This window comes from Erpetoichthys calabaricus, chromosome 3, assembly GCF_900747795.2.
Source record: "Erpetoichthys calabaricus chromosome 3, fErpCal1.3, whole genome shotgun sequence".
NCBI lineage: Eukaryota > Metazoa > Chordata > Cladistia > Polypteriformes > Polypteridae > Erpetoichthys > Erpetoichthys calabaricus.
In genome coordinates, this window is record NC_041396.2 from 117,424,711 (window position 1) to 117,444,282 (window position 19,572).

General features: G+C 39.5%; 1 protein-coding gene across 1 annotated transcript in view; it reads left to right on the forward strand.

Annotated features, from left to right (window-relative positions):
* The window catches only part of rgs17 (regulator of G protein signaling 17), a 206,298-nt gene that overhangs the window by 96,671 nt on the left and 90,055 nt on the right, over positions 1-19,572 (forward strand). The window contains exon 4 of the mRNA XM_051924282.1: positions 12,294-12,371. Coding sequence (XP_051780242.1) covers positions 12,294-12,371 — 78 coding nt within the window. The remainder of the gene's footprint in view (positions 1-12,293; positions 12,372-19,572) is intronic.

Genomic DNA, 19,572 nt, shown 5'->3' on the forward strand with positions numbered 1-19,572 from the left:
AAGTCAGGACCGAAGTTAAGACTGGTACCTTGAGCAAATAAAGAGCGGGGCTGAGCGGAGGAGGGGTCCGAGTCCCTTTCCTTTCACGGCTTCAGCAAGTTGACATGATACACCTGCTCGCTCGGTCGACGATTGGGCTGTTTCACCAAATAGTCGACGAGCCCTTTCCTCTCCTTAACTTTGTACGGCCCTTGCCAATGGGCAAGCAACTTCGAATGCAAGGTAGGGACCAACACCATGACGCGGTCCCCTGGTTGGAACTCCCGGAGGACCGTGCCGCGATCATAATAGTGGGCCTGTGCTGCTTGCGCTTCCTCCATGTGACTTTTTAAAATAGGCCGTATTTTTCCGAATCGATCGCGTAATTGCGCGATGTATTCTAATACATTGACAGAAGGAAGCGCCTCTCCTTCCCATCCTTCTTTTAATAGATCCAATAACCCTCGGGGTTGTCGTCCATACAACAATTCAAAGGGTGAGAACCCCGTAGAGGCTTGTGGGACTTCCTGATAAGCAAAGAGCACGAGGGGGAGGAGCTGATCCCAGTTCCTCCCATCCGCGCTGACCACCTTGCGCAGCATTTGCTTGAGAGTTTGATTGAACCTCTCGACAAGACCGTCGGTTTGAGGATGATACACCGCGGTCCTTAAGTGCTTTATTTTAAGTAACTTGGCCGTCTCCTTGAACGTCTCCGAGGTAAAGGGCGTCCCTTGATCCGTGAGGATTCCTCTAGGGATCCCGACACGCGCAAATACACCCACTAGTTCCCGAGCGATAGCTTTTGTAGTGGCAGAGCGCAACGGAACTGCCTCTGGATATCGTGTAGCGTAATCCACAAGGACTAATATATATTTAAATCCTCGGGCTGAGGGCTCCAGAGGTCCTACTATATCGACCCCAATACGCTCAAATGGGACATCAATCAGGGGAAGGGGAACGAGAGGAGCGCGGTCCCTCCTAGGAATTTGCCGCAATTGACATTCTGGACAAGAAATACAAAAACGGCGAACCTCCTCATTTATTCCCGGCCAATAAAATCTGAGCTTAATCCGCTCCAGAGTTTTTTCGGTGCCGAGATGGCCACCCAGGAGGTGGGCATGTGCCAACTCACAAACCTGCCGCCGGTAGGTTCGCGGGATTAGCAACAGCTTCCGCACCCCGCCCTCATGATCAGCTATTCGATATAACAGATCGTTGTCAATTACGAAGTGAGGGCCGCGAGGTATGGGCAGATGAGTGCGTTGGCCATTGGCTAGCACGACTGCATTTTTAGCAAACTTCAGGGAGTCGTCATTCCATTGCTCTCTCCTGAATGATGCCGGCGTTTTATTAAATTGGAAGTGTAAGTCGGAGAGAGGGTCTGGTCTGACCTCAAGGGGCGGGGAGTCGTCCCGGCTCGTCGAGGCCCTGGTTGATGATGTATCTATGTGCGACGGCCCAGGAAGCTCCCCGTCCTCCTCGGAGCCTTCCGTATCTCTTTCCCCCGGCAAGATACACGGCGTGGAAACAGCCTGAGAGGGATTCGTTCCTTCTATTATTAGGCCTACAGAGTTACGAGGAGTGGATATTAGTACACCGCATTTATTGTCACACCAGTCTCGCCCTAGTATCACCGGAAAAGGTGGGTAAGGGTGAACTGCTACGGGGATCTTTCTCACTGTTTGTTCAAAGCTGATGACACACAGGGCGATTTTATATGACTGTGTTTCGCCGTGTATACAGCGAATACTGATCTTTTTTCTCGTTCTCTGTCGCGGTAGTACATAATGACAATCAACAATGGTCATGTTGCTGCCGGTATCCAACAGTGCTGTAACCTTAAAGCCATTGAATATTACCACCCTCGTATGCCCAATAGCCAGGGGGTTCGTAAGTGCACACAACCGTCCTCCCCCCTTCCACTCGCATTCCCCCGTGCTCCCGCGCGAGTGGCCCACCCCACGCCCCGGGGACATCGGAACAGGCTTCGGGTTATATGGAAGGGACTTATATAGTGGGACATAATCCCTACGGAGTCCACTAGAGGACCGTTCTGTTCTCACAGATTGTGAGGCTGGTTTAATGCTTATTTGAGCTATGAGCTCGTCCATTGAATGGAAGTCTCCCCAGACCGGCTGGGCAAAGTTCTTGGGAAGACCTTGTACAAAATAAAGCAGGATATCTGCTGTACAATTTGCCGGGTGTTTAATTCAAAGGGCCTCAGCCATTGAGCCACTATTTCCCAGACAGCATAAGCTTGCTCCCGGGCTGATCTCTCTGGATCATATTCCCATGTCTGTAATATTTTTACCTGCTGGTCTGGGGACAGCCCATGGGTCTTTAGGACCTTGGTCCTGACGGGCGGCCCAGTCCTCTCCTCTGAGAGAACATAGTAAGCCCTTTTCGTTTTCCCCCCCAGGGACCAGCCCACGTCGGTGGGTCTCCTCCACATTCTCCCTGTGTAGGATTAGGGGCTCATTTTCCCTTGGTGGGAGCGAAGCCTGCACCGTGCCACTCCGGACCGCTGAGCACGCCACCCACCCGGAAACACGGCCCCGGTACTCTCCTACCTGAGTACTTTTAGGGTTCCTTCCCGGTTTCTTCTGGGAAAGCTGCATCCTGCCGACTACGCCACTGTAACAAGAATGAGTCGAAGACATCACAAAGGTTTGGGGCAGCCACCCGTATATTATGCTTGGCTGCAATTGCTCTTTTTAAATACACGAAGTGAATCGTTCGGAGTCCAAAACAGAACTGCCTGTACTGAGTCAAGATGGCAGTTTTAAAGGCCCAGAAGGGAAATGACGTCTTCATCGCAGGAAGTGGGAGTGGTATCCTGGTGTTCGGAAGTGACGTCATCCTTGGGGCCGTCCAGAGGCGGGATTTCCCGGGACAGGTCTGCAAGGGACTGAGAGAGATAGTCAGTACACTCCGCTGCCCCCCTGGCCTGGCGTAGAATTACAAGTGTCTAGGCCCTTCAGCTGTTTCCCATGCACATGTGTGTGACACATCATACCCTTGGTTTACAGTATTAGGGCTTGCTATGCTCATCCAATGCTACTGTTTAACATCATTCCTTGGGTTAACTCTCTCAAGACAGTTCAAAATTATATTTTATGCTTATAGTACTTGAACAATATTGTCAATAGATATCTGTTTTAATCCTTATATGCCGCTGCTGGGTAGTTTGTTTTGTTTTGGATGTGCTCTGTCTCTAAGTATGTCAGAGGACTGGGACTTTCTGAAGTGTGGTCTAGCCTCATATGGCAAGGCAAAATTTGGGATTAGAGAAAGAGAGCAAGCTATTTATAATATATCCTTTTAATCCTTATAATTTTAAGTGCCAATGTAACATTAGGCTTCATGGCAAAAACTACTAGGAAAACTGGAAATTAAGGTCAAAACTGTCTTATCTTAAGTCAAGACCACAAAATGACAACAAAAGTTCAGAAGAAATATATCTTTATGACTAATGTTAAAAGGACTGAATCACGACTTAAAGAGAAAGAAAGTATTCTCTCACCTAACAGGTCTAAACCCTAAAATAGTATTTTAACAGCAAAACCACTTATTAAGCCACTTATATACCTGGAAGTGTGGCCAGATGCCCTATAAAGGGAGCCAGTCACCACCACTCAATGGCCAGAGTTAGGAGGAAGAGGACAAAACCTGAGGAGGAGTGGAGGTGGAAGGATTGGTGGGAAGAAGGGACTGTGTTGGGCTGTGAGCCTTGTGTGGTGATTTGTGCACTGTACTGTGGGAAACATGGTGAAACACTCTCCAATTGTAAATAAATGTGTGCTGAGTGCAAAACATGTCTTTCTGCTTGTCTGTGTTGGGGTTAGGGCAGCTGTACACACCTGGGCTTCACAATATGTTTATATATATATATATATATATATATATATATATATGAGTGAGACCCTGGCACCCCTCAATGGGTGCTCGACACTCCGCCAACTGTGCTGTGCACTGAAATTCTGTTTAAATAGGCAGGAATTGGTTGTCTGCTGCTCACTCAGCTGCAGGTTTGCAGACTTACCACATAACGTGTCTGTCACCCAATGGTTAATACGGGAAACATGTGAAACCGGCCACAGACCTGGCCATAGGCTCAACTTCTGTAGTCTCTCTTCCAAATTGAACCTGCTTGATGAAGGAGGCTATCTGCTTTTTTAATCTGAAGAAGGGAATTAATATAGGACGACTGTCAGTGCCACTGGTTTTTGGCTGTGTATTCGAGTGCTGATGTGACAGCTTCCATTTGGTTAAACGCTTAAGATTATTCCTACTATTAAGATTATTATTGTCAATTGATATCTCTATTTTAATCGCTATACACCGCTGCTGGTAGGCTTGTTTCGTTTTGGATATGCTCTGTCTCTAGGTAAAGGACTGGGACTTTATGAAGTGTGGTCTAGCCTCATGTAGGGAGGCAAAATGGGGGGACGGGGGGACTGGGGAGGAGAGAAAGAAAGCAAGCTATTTCAAATCTTTCCTTTAAATCCTTACAATTGTAAGTTCCAACATAACAATTTGCTAAATTTTACTGAAAAAGCACAAAATTATTTGATCATAATGGAGCGTGTAATATGATAGTATTTTTACAGGAGACTCACTTAATCAGCAAGTATCAGTTTCGGTTGCAAAGAGACTGCACTGGCCAAATATTTCACTCCAACTATACAAAGAAAACTAGAGGATTGGGAATCTTAATTCATAGAACAATTTCCTTTGCAGTATCAGATGTAGTATTTGATCCTGAAGGGTGATATGTGATGGTGATGGATAATTTATTTAATTATAAAGTGATTTTGATAAATATCTACGCACCCAATGCAGATGACAGAGACTTTATCCAAAATGTATTTGCATTGATTCCTAACTTGAATACTCCGAAAATTATAATGGCCAGAGATTTTAATTATGTTTTAAATCCATATCTGGATACGTCTTCAGCTACAGTGGCGACAACATCTAACACTGCAAAAATAACAACACAGGTTTTAATTGATCATAATTTATCAGATCTATTGAGATTTCTAAATCCATACTTAAGAGCATATTCCTTCTTTTCACCAGTACATCATTGCTACTCAAGAATTGATTATTTCTTTAAAGATAACAATTTCTTGCCTGCGATCAAATCTTGCAGATACAACAATATTGTTATCTCCGACCATGCCCCTCTGATCATGGAGCTCACATCACTATACCCCATATACTCATCTTGCAGCTGGCATCTTAACCCCTTGTTATTAGCTGACAAGAACTGTACAGAATTTATATTCAAGCAAATTGATTTTTTTTAGAGACAAATGAATACTCAGAGGTTTCTGGAGGAATACTCTGGGGAACTCTGAATGTATTTTTAGAGGACAGATTATCTCACATCTCTCCCACAAAAATAAATCAGAAACCAAGAAGGCCTCAGAGTTAATCATTAAAATTATTAGAATAGATCAAGAACATGCCAGGTCTCCAAATGAGGCACTTTTTAGGAAAAGACTGGCTTTGCAATCAGAACTCAACCTTTTGAAAACAAAACTGAACAATTCATTTTTAAATTGCAACATCATTACTATGAACACGGAGAGAAGGCTAATAATATCTTAGCTCAACAAATCCACAAGCAGGAAGTTCGCAATGCAATATTAATAATCACCAACACAGACAGAGATAGAATCATTGGCCAAAACAATATAATGCACACATTTAGAGACTACTATAAGTCCTTATATTCTACTCAGTTTAAAGAATACAAGACACAATCTAATGCATTTGTTGATACATTATGGATACCACAGCTGGATACTCTCAGTGCAGAAGAACTGAATAAACCTCTGACACTATCACAATTACTAGACACTATAAACTCACTTCAGAGTGGGAAAGCACCAGGTCCTGATGGCTACCCTGCTGGATTTATATAAAAAAATTTAATTAAAGTTAGCTCCCCTTTTATTAGCAACATTTATAGAAGCCAGAGACAATAACATTCTACCTCAAACTTTTCGCCAGGTATTAATTTCCATCTTTCAAAAGAAAAATAAGGACTTATTACAATGTGCATCATACACACCAATCTTACATCTGAATAATGATGTTATGATACTCTCCAAAATCCCAGCTAGAAGGATTGAGAAAATGCTCCCTTCAGTAATATCACAAAACCAAACTGTATTTATTAAAGGTAGACATTTGGCTTACAATCTTCAATGCTTATTTAATGTAATATATTCACCCATAAAGTCCAACACTCCAGAGATCTTATTATCCTTGGATGCAGAAAAAGCATTTGTTATGGTTGAATGGGATTACCTATTCACCACTGAGCATAAATTTGGGTTTGGTCCAAACATATCTGCATGGATCAAACTACTATATACCAGTCCAGGAGCTTTAGTTTGTATTAACAACACCATCTCAAATTACTTCAAACTAGAAGTGGTACTAGACAAGGATGCCCCTTGTCACCACTACTATTTGTAATCATCATTTAGCCATTGGCTGTTCACTTTCGAAGTGCATCAGATATAAAAGGGATTTTCAGAAAAGGACTTGTTTAGAAAATATTACTATTTGCAGATGATACGGTACTGTATATACCAGACCCACAAAATTCAGTGCCTGCAGCCCTAACTGTACTACCAGAATTTCAAAAGATATCTGGACTCAAAATTAATTGGAACAAAAGTGTGCATTTTCCAGTGAATTCTCCAGCAAACATTAGATTGGACACCTTATCTTCCCTTTTATCATTGTAGATCAGATTAAATATCTAGGGATAAACATCACAAGTAAATATAAAGCTCTGTTTCAACAAAATTTTGCTGTTTGTGTGGACAAAAATAAACAAGACGTGCATATAGATGGTCTACCCACCATCTTACTTTAGCAGGGAGAGTTAACACTATTAAGATGAATATCCTCCCTAAGCTTCTGTTTCTATTTCAAAACATCCCCATATACATTAACAAATGATTTTTTAAGAAATTAGATTCAATCACAACCTCATTTATTTGGAATTTGAAATATCCATGCATCCAAACAGCATCGCTACAACAACCTAATCCAGAAGGTGACATAGCTCTACCTAATTTTCAATTTTATTACTGGGCAGCAAACATTCAGTCTATAAAAACCTGGACACTGGCACAAGTAGATGAACACACGCTAGCTTTGTCTGCAATAGAAATGAAATCCTCTTTATATTCCTTGCTTTGTACACCAGTAAATATAAGGTATCATCAATATACTTAACAACCCAATTGTCCTTCATTCACTCAGAATGTGGAACTAACGTAGGAAGAACTTCAAGTTAGACAATATTTTATCTGTGGCAATTCTACATAATAACCACCTTTTTTCACCCTCTCAAACTTACACAGTTTTTAATATTTGTAAAATGTGTGTCTTTGCATCCTATGAACAATTACACTCTAAATTTAGTTTCCCATCAACACAATTTTTCCACTATCTCCAAATTAGAAACTTTGCTAAACAAAATCTAGCCAATTTTCCTCACCTCACACCTATTTCTATTCCAGAAGAGATATTGATCAGTCTTGAAGACTCAGACAGCATTTCTATAATATATAAAACCATTTTAAAGTCCCTCCCAAAGTACAGCGGGAAAAGGGTCTCCTACTCAAAATTTCAGAAAAGGAGTAGAAGGCAGCCATGCACAGAATTCACTCAATCTCCATACGTGCAAAGCATTCAATTATTCAACTTAAAATTTTTTATCAAGCACATCCATCTTGTTTAAAATTGTCCAAAATGTTTCCAGGGCAAGATCCAACCTGTGAACGTTGCAATCGAGCTCCATCTTCAATAGGACACATGTTTTGGGCGTTTACCAAATTAACATAATTTTGGACAGAAATGTTTAAATTCCTATTAGACAGCCTTGGTGTCACAATCCCTCCTAATCAATGGCTGTGTTTGGTGTACTCCTTGATGGAATTAAAGTGGAGAAGGTCAAACAAACTGTAATTGCTTTTATTTCACTATTAACTCATAGACTTATCTTGTTCAGTTGGAAGAATCCTAATCCACCTCTGTTAAGTCAGTGAATAACTGATGTTATATACTATTTGAAATTGGAAAAAATCCTCTCTCTTAGTGGATCTTGTGGTGTAGTAGATCCACAGCTCAAGTCAAAAAGGCCACTCGCAGCTTAGAGAGGGGGTATGGTAGTGTGGCTGGAGCAGGTTCCCAGGTGAATTTGTGATGCAGGTGGTCCTCGTTTAAGTGCACAGGGGAGGAGTCATCTACATCTGTAACTGATGCCAGGAGCTGCTAATTGTCACACCTGATCCACATCCATGTGATAAATAATAGAAGCACAAGGTGGTTAGAGAGAGAAAAACAAGGAATGAAAAAAGATGGTGAAGGGAGGTTAATGTAGAAGGGAGAAGGAAGCAAGAAGGAGAAAGCTGGTGCATGAGAGCCAGAGCGAGCGAGCGCAGGCTCGCACTGATTGCAGGCAGCAGAGAGATGAGCCAGAGTGGGGTGTTTGGCCAGCACTCGAGGGCCAACGGTAGTGGTCGCTCCTGCTGAGCGCTTATTTGGAGCAGGAGTGACCAGAAGAAGGTTGGCTCACCGCAGCGAAGGCAGCGGGAGTTGGGGACTTGGGAAGTGAAAGCCCCAGCGTGAGCATCCTGATCGCTGGGGAGCCCAAGTCTCAGTCTGGGTGAGCAGAACCGGAGCCAGGGATCGGAAAGGCCACCAGACCAGTACGGTGTAGAAGGTCAGCTGCATGTAGGGTGACTCCCCTGGTGCATAGCCTGGATGAGAGAAGCAGAGAAGTCATCAGTAAAAGAAGGCACTGGGCTTTGTTTTAAAAGACTTCTTCTAGCCATTGTTTTAACTTCAGTTTTAAAAGGATTTTTTCTATTGGATTTTAACCTCCACCAGTTCAATTGTTTTATTGAATTATTTATTTATGGAACTTTAATGCACTGCACTATTTGTTTGAACACTGTTTTGTTGTTGTTGTTGTTTTTAATAAAAGCACTTTGTACTTTTTGCACCATCCCCTCGCTTCATTGTTGCGCCTCACTGTCCACCTCATCGGTGACATTACTGACGGTGTTGGGTTCGAGGGCTCCCAGAAGGAGATGGGAGCATGGAGCGGAACCCGCATCTTCACAGATCTGTTCAAAACTTTTTTAAAACCTGGCATGATTTAATCAATAATATTTTAGAATAAGCACTTATATTTCCCTCTATACTACTCTCAAAGGTTTTACTCTGCCTGTTGTCCTTTCTCACTTTCTTGTGGGTGAGGGTTGAATTTAGTTTTGTTAAGTTTGACTTCATTGTATGGAATGTTACATGCTTTAGATAAATTTAATAAAAGTTAAAAAAAATGCTTAAGATTATTTCTGCCTTCACAAAATAAAGCTGATTTTCTTGGAAACCTGGCTTCACCTCCTTCTCTCTTGTGCAAATTTATAACCCACACATCACTATACTGTATACAGTGATCCCTCGCTATATCGCGCTTCGCCTTTCGCGGCTTCACTCTATTGCGGATTTTATATGTAAGCATATTTAAATATATATCACGGATTTTTTGCTGGTTCGCGGATTTCTGAGGACAATGGGTCTTTTAATTTCTGGTACATGCTTCCTCAGTTGGTTTGCCCAGTTGATTTCATACAAGGGACGCTATTGGCAGATGGCTGAGAAGCTACCCAACTTACTTTTCTCTTTCTCTCTCTTGCGCTTTCTCTGATCCTGACGTAGGGGGTGTGAGCATGGGGGCTGTTGGCACACCTAGATGATACGGACGCTCGTCTAAAAATGCTGAAAGATTATCTTCACGTTGCTACCTTCTGTGCAGCTGCTTAGTGAAGCGACATGCTGCACGGTGCTTCGCATACTTAAAAGCTCGAAGGGCACGTATTGATTTTTGCATGTTTGTTTTTCTCTGTCTATCTCTCTCTCTCTCTCTCTCCCTGCTCCTGACGGAGGGGGTGTGAGCTGCCGCCTTCAACAGCTTTGTGCCGCGGTGCTTCGCATACTTAAAAGCCAAACAGCCCTATTGATTTGTTTGTTTTCTCTGTCTTTATGACAGTCTGCTCCTGACGCACAGTCCATTGAAGAGGAAGATATGTTTGCATTCTTTTAATTGTGAGACAGAACTGTCATCTCTGTCTTGTCATGGAGCACAGTTTAAACTTTTGAAAAAGAGACAAATGTTTGTTTGCAGTGTTTGAATAACGTTCCTGTCTCTCTACAACCTCCTGTGTTTCTGCGCAAATCTGTGACCCAAGCATGACAATATAAAAATAACCATATAAACATATGGTTTCTACTTCGCGGATTTTCTTATTTCGCGGGTGGCTCTGGAACGCAACCCCCGCGATGGAGGAGGGATTACTGTATATACTATATTTGTATATTTGATTTTTGTTTTGGAATCACAGACTTCAAATGGTCATTGCATTCAAGGAATATGCAACAGAGTACTAAATATGACTGCTTTAATATACCTACCATTGCTATGTCCCAAAAATTATGGTGCCCTAAAATGGGGGGATATGTATAAAAACTGTTGTAATTTCTACATGGTGTGACCGAAATGTATGCAAAAACCCTTAAATAACAGTAAACTGTGAAGTAGAGGGATAAATCAAGGAAGAAATCCTATATCTTTGTCCCTAACATTGGAGGGTGCTGTTTATATACAGCGCCCTCCACAATTGGCACCCCTGGTTAAGATGTGTTCTTAGGCTTTTTTTTCACAAAAAATAGAAAAATCTAACCTTTAATTGAAGTACATTTATTAATTGGGAAAAAAATCCCACATTAAGAAATACATTTTTTACATGAAATCATGTGTGCCACAATTATTGGCACCCCTAACAATTCCTATAAAATAAATGTAATTGAAGCATTTTTGTAATTTCTAGTTTAGTTTTTAAAGTTGATCAGAGTAAATTGGAACTTTTAATTAGTAATTAATGACTTCCTGTATCCCTGGGGTATAAATATGACATGACACATAGTCCTATTGCTCTTAGCCACTCTTCAGCATGGGAAAGACAAGAGAACATGCTGTTCAAGTAAGGCATAAGTCAGGTAATGGCTACAAGAAAATAGCTACTTGCCTAAATCTGCCTGTATCTACAGTCAGAGGAATAATAAAGAAGTGTAAAACAACGGGAACAGTGACACAAATGTCTGGACAAGGACCCAAGTTTATCTTGCCACCACGCACAGTGAGGAGGATGGTAAGAGAAGTAAAACATTCTCCAAAGCTCACTGTTAGAGAACTTCACCAAAGAGTGGTATCTTGGGGGTCACAAAGTCTCCATGACAACCATAAGACTTTATCTCCATGCCAACAATCTGTTTGGGAGACATGCAAGGAAAAAGCCTTTTCTCACCTACAATCATAAATGTAAACATCTGGAGTTTGCTAAGTGGTACTGGGACCATGTACTTTGGTCAGATGAGACTAAAATGAGCTTTTTGGCAACAAACGCTCTAAGTGGGTCTGGCGTAAATCCAAGAATGAGTATGCGGAAAAGCACCTCATGCCCACTGTAGAGTATGGTGGAGGATCTGTGATGCTGTGGGGCTGTTTCTTTTCCAAAGGCCCTGGGAACCTTGTTAGGGTGCATGGCATCATGAACTCCTTGAAATACCAGGACATTTTAAATCAAAATCTGGTGGCCTCTGCCAGAAAGCGGAAGATGGATCGTCATTGGGTCTTTCAGCAGGATAATGACCCTAAACATATGGCAAAATCTACACAAAAATGGCTCAGCAGACACAAAATTAAGCCCCTCCCATGGCCATCTCAGTCCACAGACCTCAACCCCATTGAAAACCTGTGGGGTGAGCTGAAGAGGAGAGTGCATAAGAGACGACCCAGGACTCTGGACGATCTAGAAAGACTGTGCAAAGAGGAATGGTCAAAAATCCCTGTCTCTGTATTCTCCAACCTTGTGAAATGTTATAGGAGAAGATTAAGTGCTGTCTTGTTGGCAAAAAGGGGGTTGCATGAAACATTAACAGCAGGGGTGCCAATAATTGTGGCACACATGATTTCATGCAAAAAATGTATTCCTTAATGTGGGATTTTTTTCCCAATGAATAAATGTACTTCAATTAAAGGTTGGATTTTTCACTTTTTTGTGTTGTGAGCCTATATTTTTTTGGAAAAATAAAAGAATTTATTAGAAGCCTAAGAACACATCTTAACCATGGGTGCCAATAATATATATATAACATTTCTATATAAATTTCTTTTTAGGTGGTTTATTTTAAATGCATTTATTTGCTTTTACTACTAGGAATGAAGAGAGAGGTGAAGGCTTTGAAAGACCCTCTCATACAACTAAAATGGAAAGTTTTGAGACCACAGAAGAGTGGTATGTAGCATTTTTAATAAATTTAATTATTTCATAAAATAATAACATTTACTCAATTACCATGTAAATATTTTGTTCTATCTCTAATCAATCAGTTGCAGAAATTTCTACAGTTCTTTCATGTTGAAATCTAAAATGTTCATTGATACTACATTAGTGGCCAAAACTTTTGTCCACCTGTTAAAAGTAATATATACATTAGGGTGAAATATTAAATGTACAGTTTCCTTATTGGATTGGAAACACTGTCATAATTTTTGGTTGTACATTGAAATCACATTACAAGAAACATACCCAGAATTATACTGATACCTCCTTTATACACAATTGATACAAATCTTATCATACAAGTTTTTAAGGATAGGACTTGTTGAAGATAGTGAAGAAGTGGAGCATTGTGAGAGTTGTAATACTTTGGGACTATGTGATATAAGTTCTCAATACCACTTAAGACAATTTCCCACAAGGCTTGCTTAGTTTTAATATAGTTCAGACAAAGGTTTCTGACATTTCTTAAAGATGTGCAGGGATGTACCCTTTACCTTGTATGTTGTCGAAAAAGGCTTTAGTTGTGTGACAATGAAATGCAGACTTGGAAGAGCTATAACAAGAATTACAAGAAAGAAGATTGCACAGTGGTGAAGAAATAGCACATCTAAAAGACAATGTTGATAAATGAAAGGTGTTCCAGTAGAAGATTCTGCAAAGTCATTGATTTTGAAGAGATACTATGGGAGACAGGGTAAATGGTGTATCTCTTTCTGTCTGTAGTATAGTATTTTTGGAGACATGTTAGGATGCCAGGCACAATTTGCTACACACACTCTCTCCAGACCAGTTTCAAAGACATGCATGTTAGTTTGGCTAAATTCATTATTTTTATTTGAGTGAATGAATGGGCCACTTGAAATGAACTGACACCCAGTTTATTTGGATCCTGCCATGTGACTAGTTTTAAGTATATTGATAATTTTATTAAAGTTGTTCCGTAATATTTATGTAGACCTCTAATTGTTTACACAAGTAAATGACAAGAAGTCAAGTAGTGATGTCAGCTGATGGGTGACCATTATAACAAATTTTATTTCCCATGATCTAAGCAGACATAGTACAATACTATTTATATAAAATTAAAGGATAACTTTGGTATTTTTCAAGTCAAAGTTATTTCTTCACAATTATGGTATATATTAGCTTGCCACATAAAACTGAATTCTAAGGTGAAGCATATTTTATAAATGCAAAAAATAATTAGCCATTTCTTGTGCCTTATGATGAAGCTATTGTGTAAAATGTAATGGGTCCCATTGTTAAGAAAAGCCTTAAAACTTACCAAATATGTCCATTTTGAAAGCCAAAAACGTTACTGAGTATTGTTCTGCATCTTGAGATTACACACATATTGCAAAAAAAGTATCCGTGTTGTTAAAAGAAGGAAAAAAGCAAACCATTGTTGTAAGAATTATTTATTTTAAAGAGTTGCGGTATGGATGAGCTATACTGCTTTGTCCCAGTAAGCATCAGACACAAGGCAGGAACAATCCCCAAAAGGGACAGATCGCTTTAGCAGCACCAATCCACCAAACCTGCATGTGTTTGGATTGGAAATCAGAGTACCTGGGAAGAACATGCAAATTACATGCACAGAACACCCAGGACACAAACCCAAGTCTCCTTCATTGTGAGACAGTATCACTACTATTGTGCTGCCCAATAATAATAATAGATGTCCTCAATATTTTCCATCCATTAATCTATTCATAGATTTTCTCTGCTATTGGCAAAATAATAATAAGAATAATAATAATAAGAAGAAGAAGAAGCGATATGCACAGTGTCCATCATCAGTAGAGCCCTTGGCATGGTTACCAGTAATTAATACCAGACATTTTCCTTTGAGATGACCCTGACTAGGCACCCTAACCCAGACTAGACCTAAATTCTGGAATTTACCACTACCCAAGACTTTGAACTATGCCCTCTCTCAAGAGGTCTCCTGAGCAAGCATAGTTTTCATACCAGCTGAAAGACTGTGAGATCCAAATAACTTAAATAATAATAATAACACCACCCCCTTTAGGTCTACCATCTTGTCATTGTAGGATGGCTTTCAAGTCCTTATGATCCTTAGATTGATGTTGGTGTGATCTTTATGCTCTTAGTAGGGCCACCCATTCCTGGAAGGTTGAAGGGAAGGGGCCAGACTAAAAGCAGACAAACATTTACTCCAGCTGAGATATTGCATATTACAAATTCTTATCTCAACAAATCACATTCATGCTGGCTTGGTTGTCACCCAGGATATAAAGGACTACATTTGTGAGTTACTGCTAACTTACAGAAACAAGCAGAAAATACCAACAACACAGTCTCATATGACACACAGGCAGATAACACAATCAGCAATACACACCCTAGAACAATGGACACCTGAACAAGTGCTATTGTTACTGACAAACCCAGCAAGACACTATCTATAAAGGATTACCTACTACTACACAAACTGAAAGAGGATATTGAGAGATCATTCATACAATACATAGGAATGGACACCATTCAGCTTCCCAGTATACCAAAACCAGTGAACACAAAGAAATTGCTACTAACAGTAAAACTTATTAATGAAAACATTCTTTAACATACATAGATACACTTAAAACACTAACAAATGTACATATACTAATATATGCATCTGCAGTCACCACCATTACCCACATTGGAATGAAAACACAAAATACACAAAACACAACACCATCACAACAACCAGTGAGCATATGGACACATGTATAGATACACTTAAAGGAAAAACTTGTAGTCAAAATATAGAGGCTAAAATAGTACAAATTATGCATAGTGTGAAAACAACAGAACTCATAATTCCAAAATAATTCAAAATTATTCTACAGATATATTCCTGAATAGCACATCAATAGAAATCAATAGTACAAGAAAACATCACATAGGTCTTCCCTCTGGCCAGTGTGGTTCAGCATAATAGCACAGCAGCCTGGATCAAGGAGGTGCAACAAAACAGAGACAATCCAACACAGATGAACTTTGAGCCAATCACCTTAACAGATCTCACAGAAACAAAAAGGAAAACACACAGCTGAAAGGCACCCGGGTTGGATGGAATTCACAATTTCTGGTATAAGAGATTCTCCTCTCTGCACTTGGTACCTACAGACAAACTGACATACCAACAAAAGATACTTAAATCTTTAACAGAAGGCATTACATAAATGAAAATCAAACCAAAAGACACCACAGATCCCAAAAACTACAGATCTCTCTGCCTATGCTCTACAAAGTACTTACTGCATGTATAACGAACAACAATATACACATACATGAAAATTATATACTTACAGATTAACAAAAAGGCTGCCAAAGGCAACATATGGGTTGCAAGAAACAGCTTTTGATTGACTATATGATACTCCAGCAGGCATACAAAATTACAGAAACCTACACACATGATTCATTGACTAAAAAAAATATTTGACAGTGTCCCACATACAAGGCCAGTAGAAATAATAGACTTGTACAAGATTCACCCGTATTTATACCTGCCTGCAAACATTAATGGGTCAACGGAGACCGGCACTACATGTACGTATTAACACATCAATGCACACAGACTGAATACAAATAAGACAAACTATCTTCTAGGGAGACTCACTTAGCCCTTTCTGGTTCTGTCTCATTTCTCAACCCACTAGAAAACAGATTAAAAAACACATAAAGTGAATACAAAGTCCAAAATAAAAACCAACAATATACTAATTTATGTCTGTTCAATATAAACAACATAAAGGTATATGCAAATCACAATTTCAGAAGTTGCCAGAAAATATATCACCAAATAACCAAAATATATTCACAACACAAACACATGGAGTTTGGACTAGATAAATGTAAAACATTTAATATAGAAAAGGTAATCCTTAGAGAAGAGTACCACGGGTTCCAACAGGAAAATTTTAAGCAACACAAACAATTTAAGTATAATCTTACACAAAAATATGCATCATGTCGTTCACAAATACTAAAAAAACACCTACATGCATGCCACACAAAGATGTCAATATTTATGTCATACCAATACAAACATATTCCTTTGGAGTTGAGCATTGTTCACAAACAGACCTATAGCATCTCCAAATGAAAACAAAACACAAAAAACACCACCCTAAAACAGCCATTGAACAACTCACTCTTCTACCTCCTGAGGATAGTAGGTGTCTCATAGATATCATTCATTTACAAAACACGCAGATTAAAAGTTTAAGAAAATTCTTCCTCACAAAACATATATCAACACTACATAAAGCAATAGTTCATGCAGATAAAAACTGCAAAGCACTTAACTTACATATTACAGACAACATCACAGAGGACATAACAACCACTCAACTTAAAACACAAGCAAGGACCCAGAAAACATTACATAGCAGACAGGCTCATGAACTTGATCAGGATGTCACATAGTGAGGATATTCCTTAACAGAAATGTCCCTAGAATCCCCTAAAACATATCAACACCTCATAAAACCTGCCAAAATTTTGCCGTTGCTCTGATATAGGGGATAGCAACAGGACTGTCCCAGAAAATGTTTTGAATAACAATAATAAAAATATAAAAATAACAATAATAAAAATAAATCATCCATCTTCCTAAGCCACATATCCAATGCAGGATTGTGGGACCGATGGAGCCTCCCCGCCCCAAGCAACACACACAAGGCAGGAACAATCTCAAGACAGGTTAGGGTGCCAGTCCATCACAGGATGAACACACACCTAGGCCACTTTAACAATTCCAGTTCACCTAAGTTTAATCAGGCCGAAGTATAGTAAGTTCAGTACAGTTGTTTTAACACAGATAGAGTGGTGACACAGAGCTGTTATTTTTGCCTGTATATTTACAGATTGATTGGTGCCAAATAGTGTCAGTGAGTTTTCACTCAAACATTGTGCTCAGTTTAGGAGCGACTCATCAAGCATTAAAAACTTTGATAAGTGGTTTGGGGTGCTTCAGTCTGTTCTATCACACACTCTGTCGTTTTCATTTTGAATATTTTCTTTTATTGTTTTATCGAAAGGTGCAATATGCAAGTGACTTGTCTCTAAAATATGTATGGTTTTTTTATTAAAAACACAATTCAGTGTAATCAGTTCAGTTCAGATGTATTACTATGTTTACAAAGTACAATGAAACTCATATGTGTTCTAATGACCACGCTGCCACTTGGCATGCATCTCACTTCTTAAAGCAGAGGCTTTTCTGGTCATAACACAACCCACAATAGCTGCTGCAAGCAGAGAAGCAAGCAAGAAATAGATCTTACAAGAAAATAGGACTAAGTAGCTGTGATAAAATGTATTATTTCCAGTTTACTTTTATTTCCACAAGCATACCTCAGAAATGCTGAAGGCACGTTTTCTTAAATCGAAGCCTTTGCTACCACATAATGGAGGCATTCGGTAAGTTTAAAGATTTTTTCTTAAAATGGGTACCCGGTAGTTCCATTATAAAATTCAAGAGCAAGCTATTTATTTTTCTAAATTTAAAACTTTAGAAAATTACATAGAGCAAGACTTCTTAGGACTTGTGTATGTGGTATAATTAGTTTAACATGCATAAGAGATTTCATAATAATTGTCTGCATTTGACTAAGTCAGATTATACTTGAGAAACAAAGGGAAGCATGTTATATGTTCTGTTTGCTTTTGGCCAAAATCTGTATTTAGCAGGGATGGGTCTGTAAGATGCACATTCTACTGCATTTTTGTTTTGTTTCTTTTAAGCACTTTCAACTGACTGTTGAGGCCTCGTTCATGTACTTTTCTTATATGTACTGTAAGGCTGGAGGAAGAATATAAAGGGGTGTACAATCCAAATGGCGACAGTGGGATAGGAACATTTGCTGATGTGAGGCCACGATAGGGTCAACCATTAAGGCTTGTATGCAGTACTGAGTCTCCTGGCTCATTGAGGACTACAGTGATTCCCACAGGGTATGTATTAGTCTAAGCTGCCATGCCGGCCTGCCTAAAATATAAGCAGCTTTGACTTCTCCTTTAGACCTTGGCTTAGATATCTACATTATGCTTTGACATGATGCATAATTGTTAGCAAAAGGTTCTAGTGCTTCCTCTTGCAAGAAAATGAAAATGACTAAATTATTAAAATTAAATAAAGTCAGGGAGAGTGACTACTAAACAGCTCTATTCATTACATCAAGATTACGGTGCAGGACAGTCCACAAACCATCACTAAATTAGTCTTTTTATGCTACTGCAACAAATTCAACAACTGGATGACACTATAAAGTCACACAATTCATAGAGTACCTAGGAAGAGGGCTAGGATTGTTTACCTTTACCTAAACAAACCTGATGGCTTTTGATCCACAAAAATGATTTTATTTTTGTACAATGATAAAAACCATAGATCAGCCATGATGATAAGCTCTGACAAAAACCAAATACACTAAGCTAGGTCAAAAAACATTTGTTAGTGTGCATGTCATGCTCCTGTTATTTATTTCCTTGTTTTCTTCTTAAATTGCAGCACAAATTCTATTCAGAAAAAGAGATTAGTATTTTCCATAGGTGTGTTTTTCCCCATGTGTGAATCACATCTCTCTCTTCTGGCTTGCCCTTCACCACATTTGCACATTATTTTTTTATGTCAGAAAATCTGTTCCTGCCACTAATACTGATATTATTGAACATTTGTTGTCCACATTGGAATTGCTGTCTCTATTCTGCAGACATCAGAGAAGCATCACCGAAAAAATATCATATTTCTAATCACCCATATTCTTGCACTGTGCATGATAAAGATCATTGTCAAATCTGAAAATCTGTTTGCATTCCAGTTAATTAAATTGCTTAAAACAAATATATAAACTTACTTGAAATGCCATCACTATATTTTGCACACAATTTGGAGTAAGAAGTGCACAAACAACATTAATTTCCATATAGAGAAAGGACAAGGTATAAGATGTGGCAGTGTAAATGGAGCAAGCTGTGTGCAAAGAGCACAGCCCTGGGAACACAGCTCACTTACAACGTTTTCACAGACATTGCAGACCTGACAATGAAAGTTAAGTACATGTTAAAATAAACAATTGGATTTCTTTGCTTCTGCAAAGTGTAGTTGCTGATCAACATCTGAGATTGTACAGTG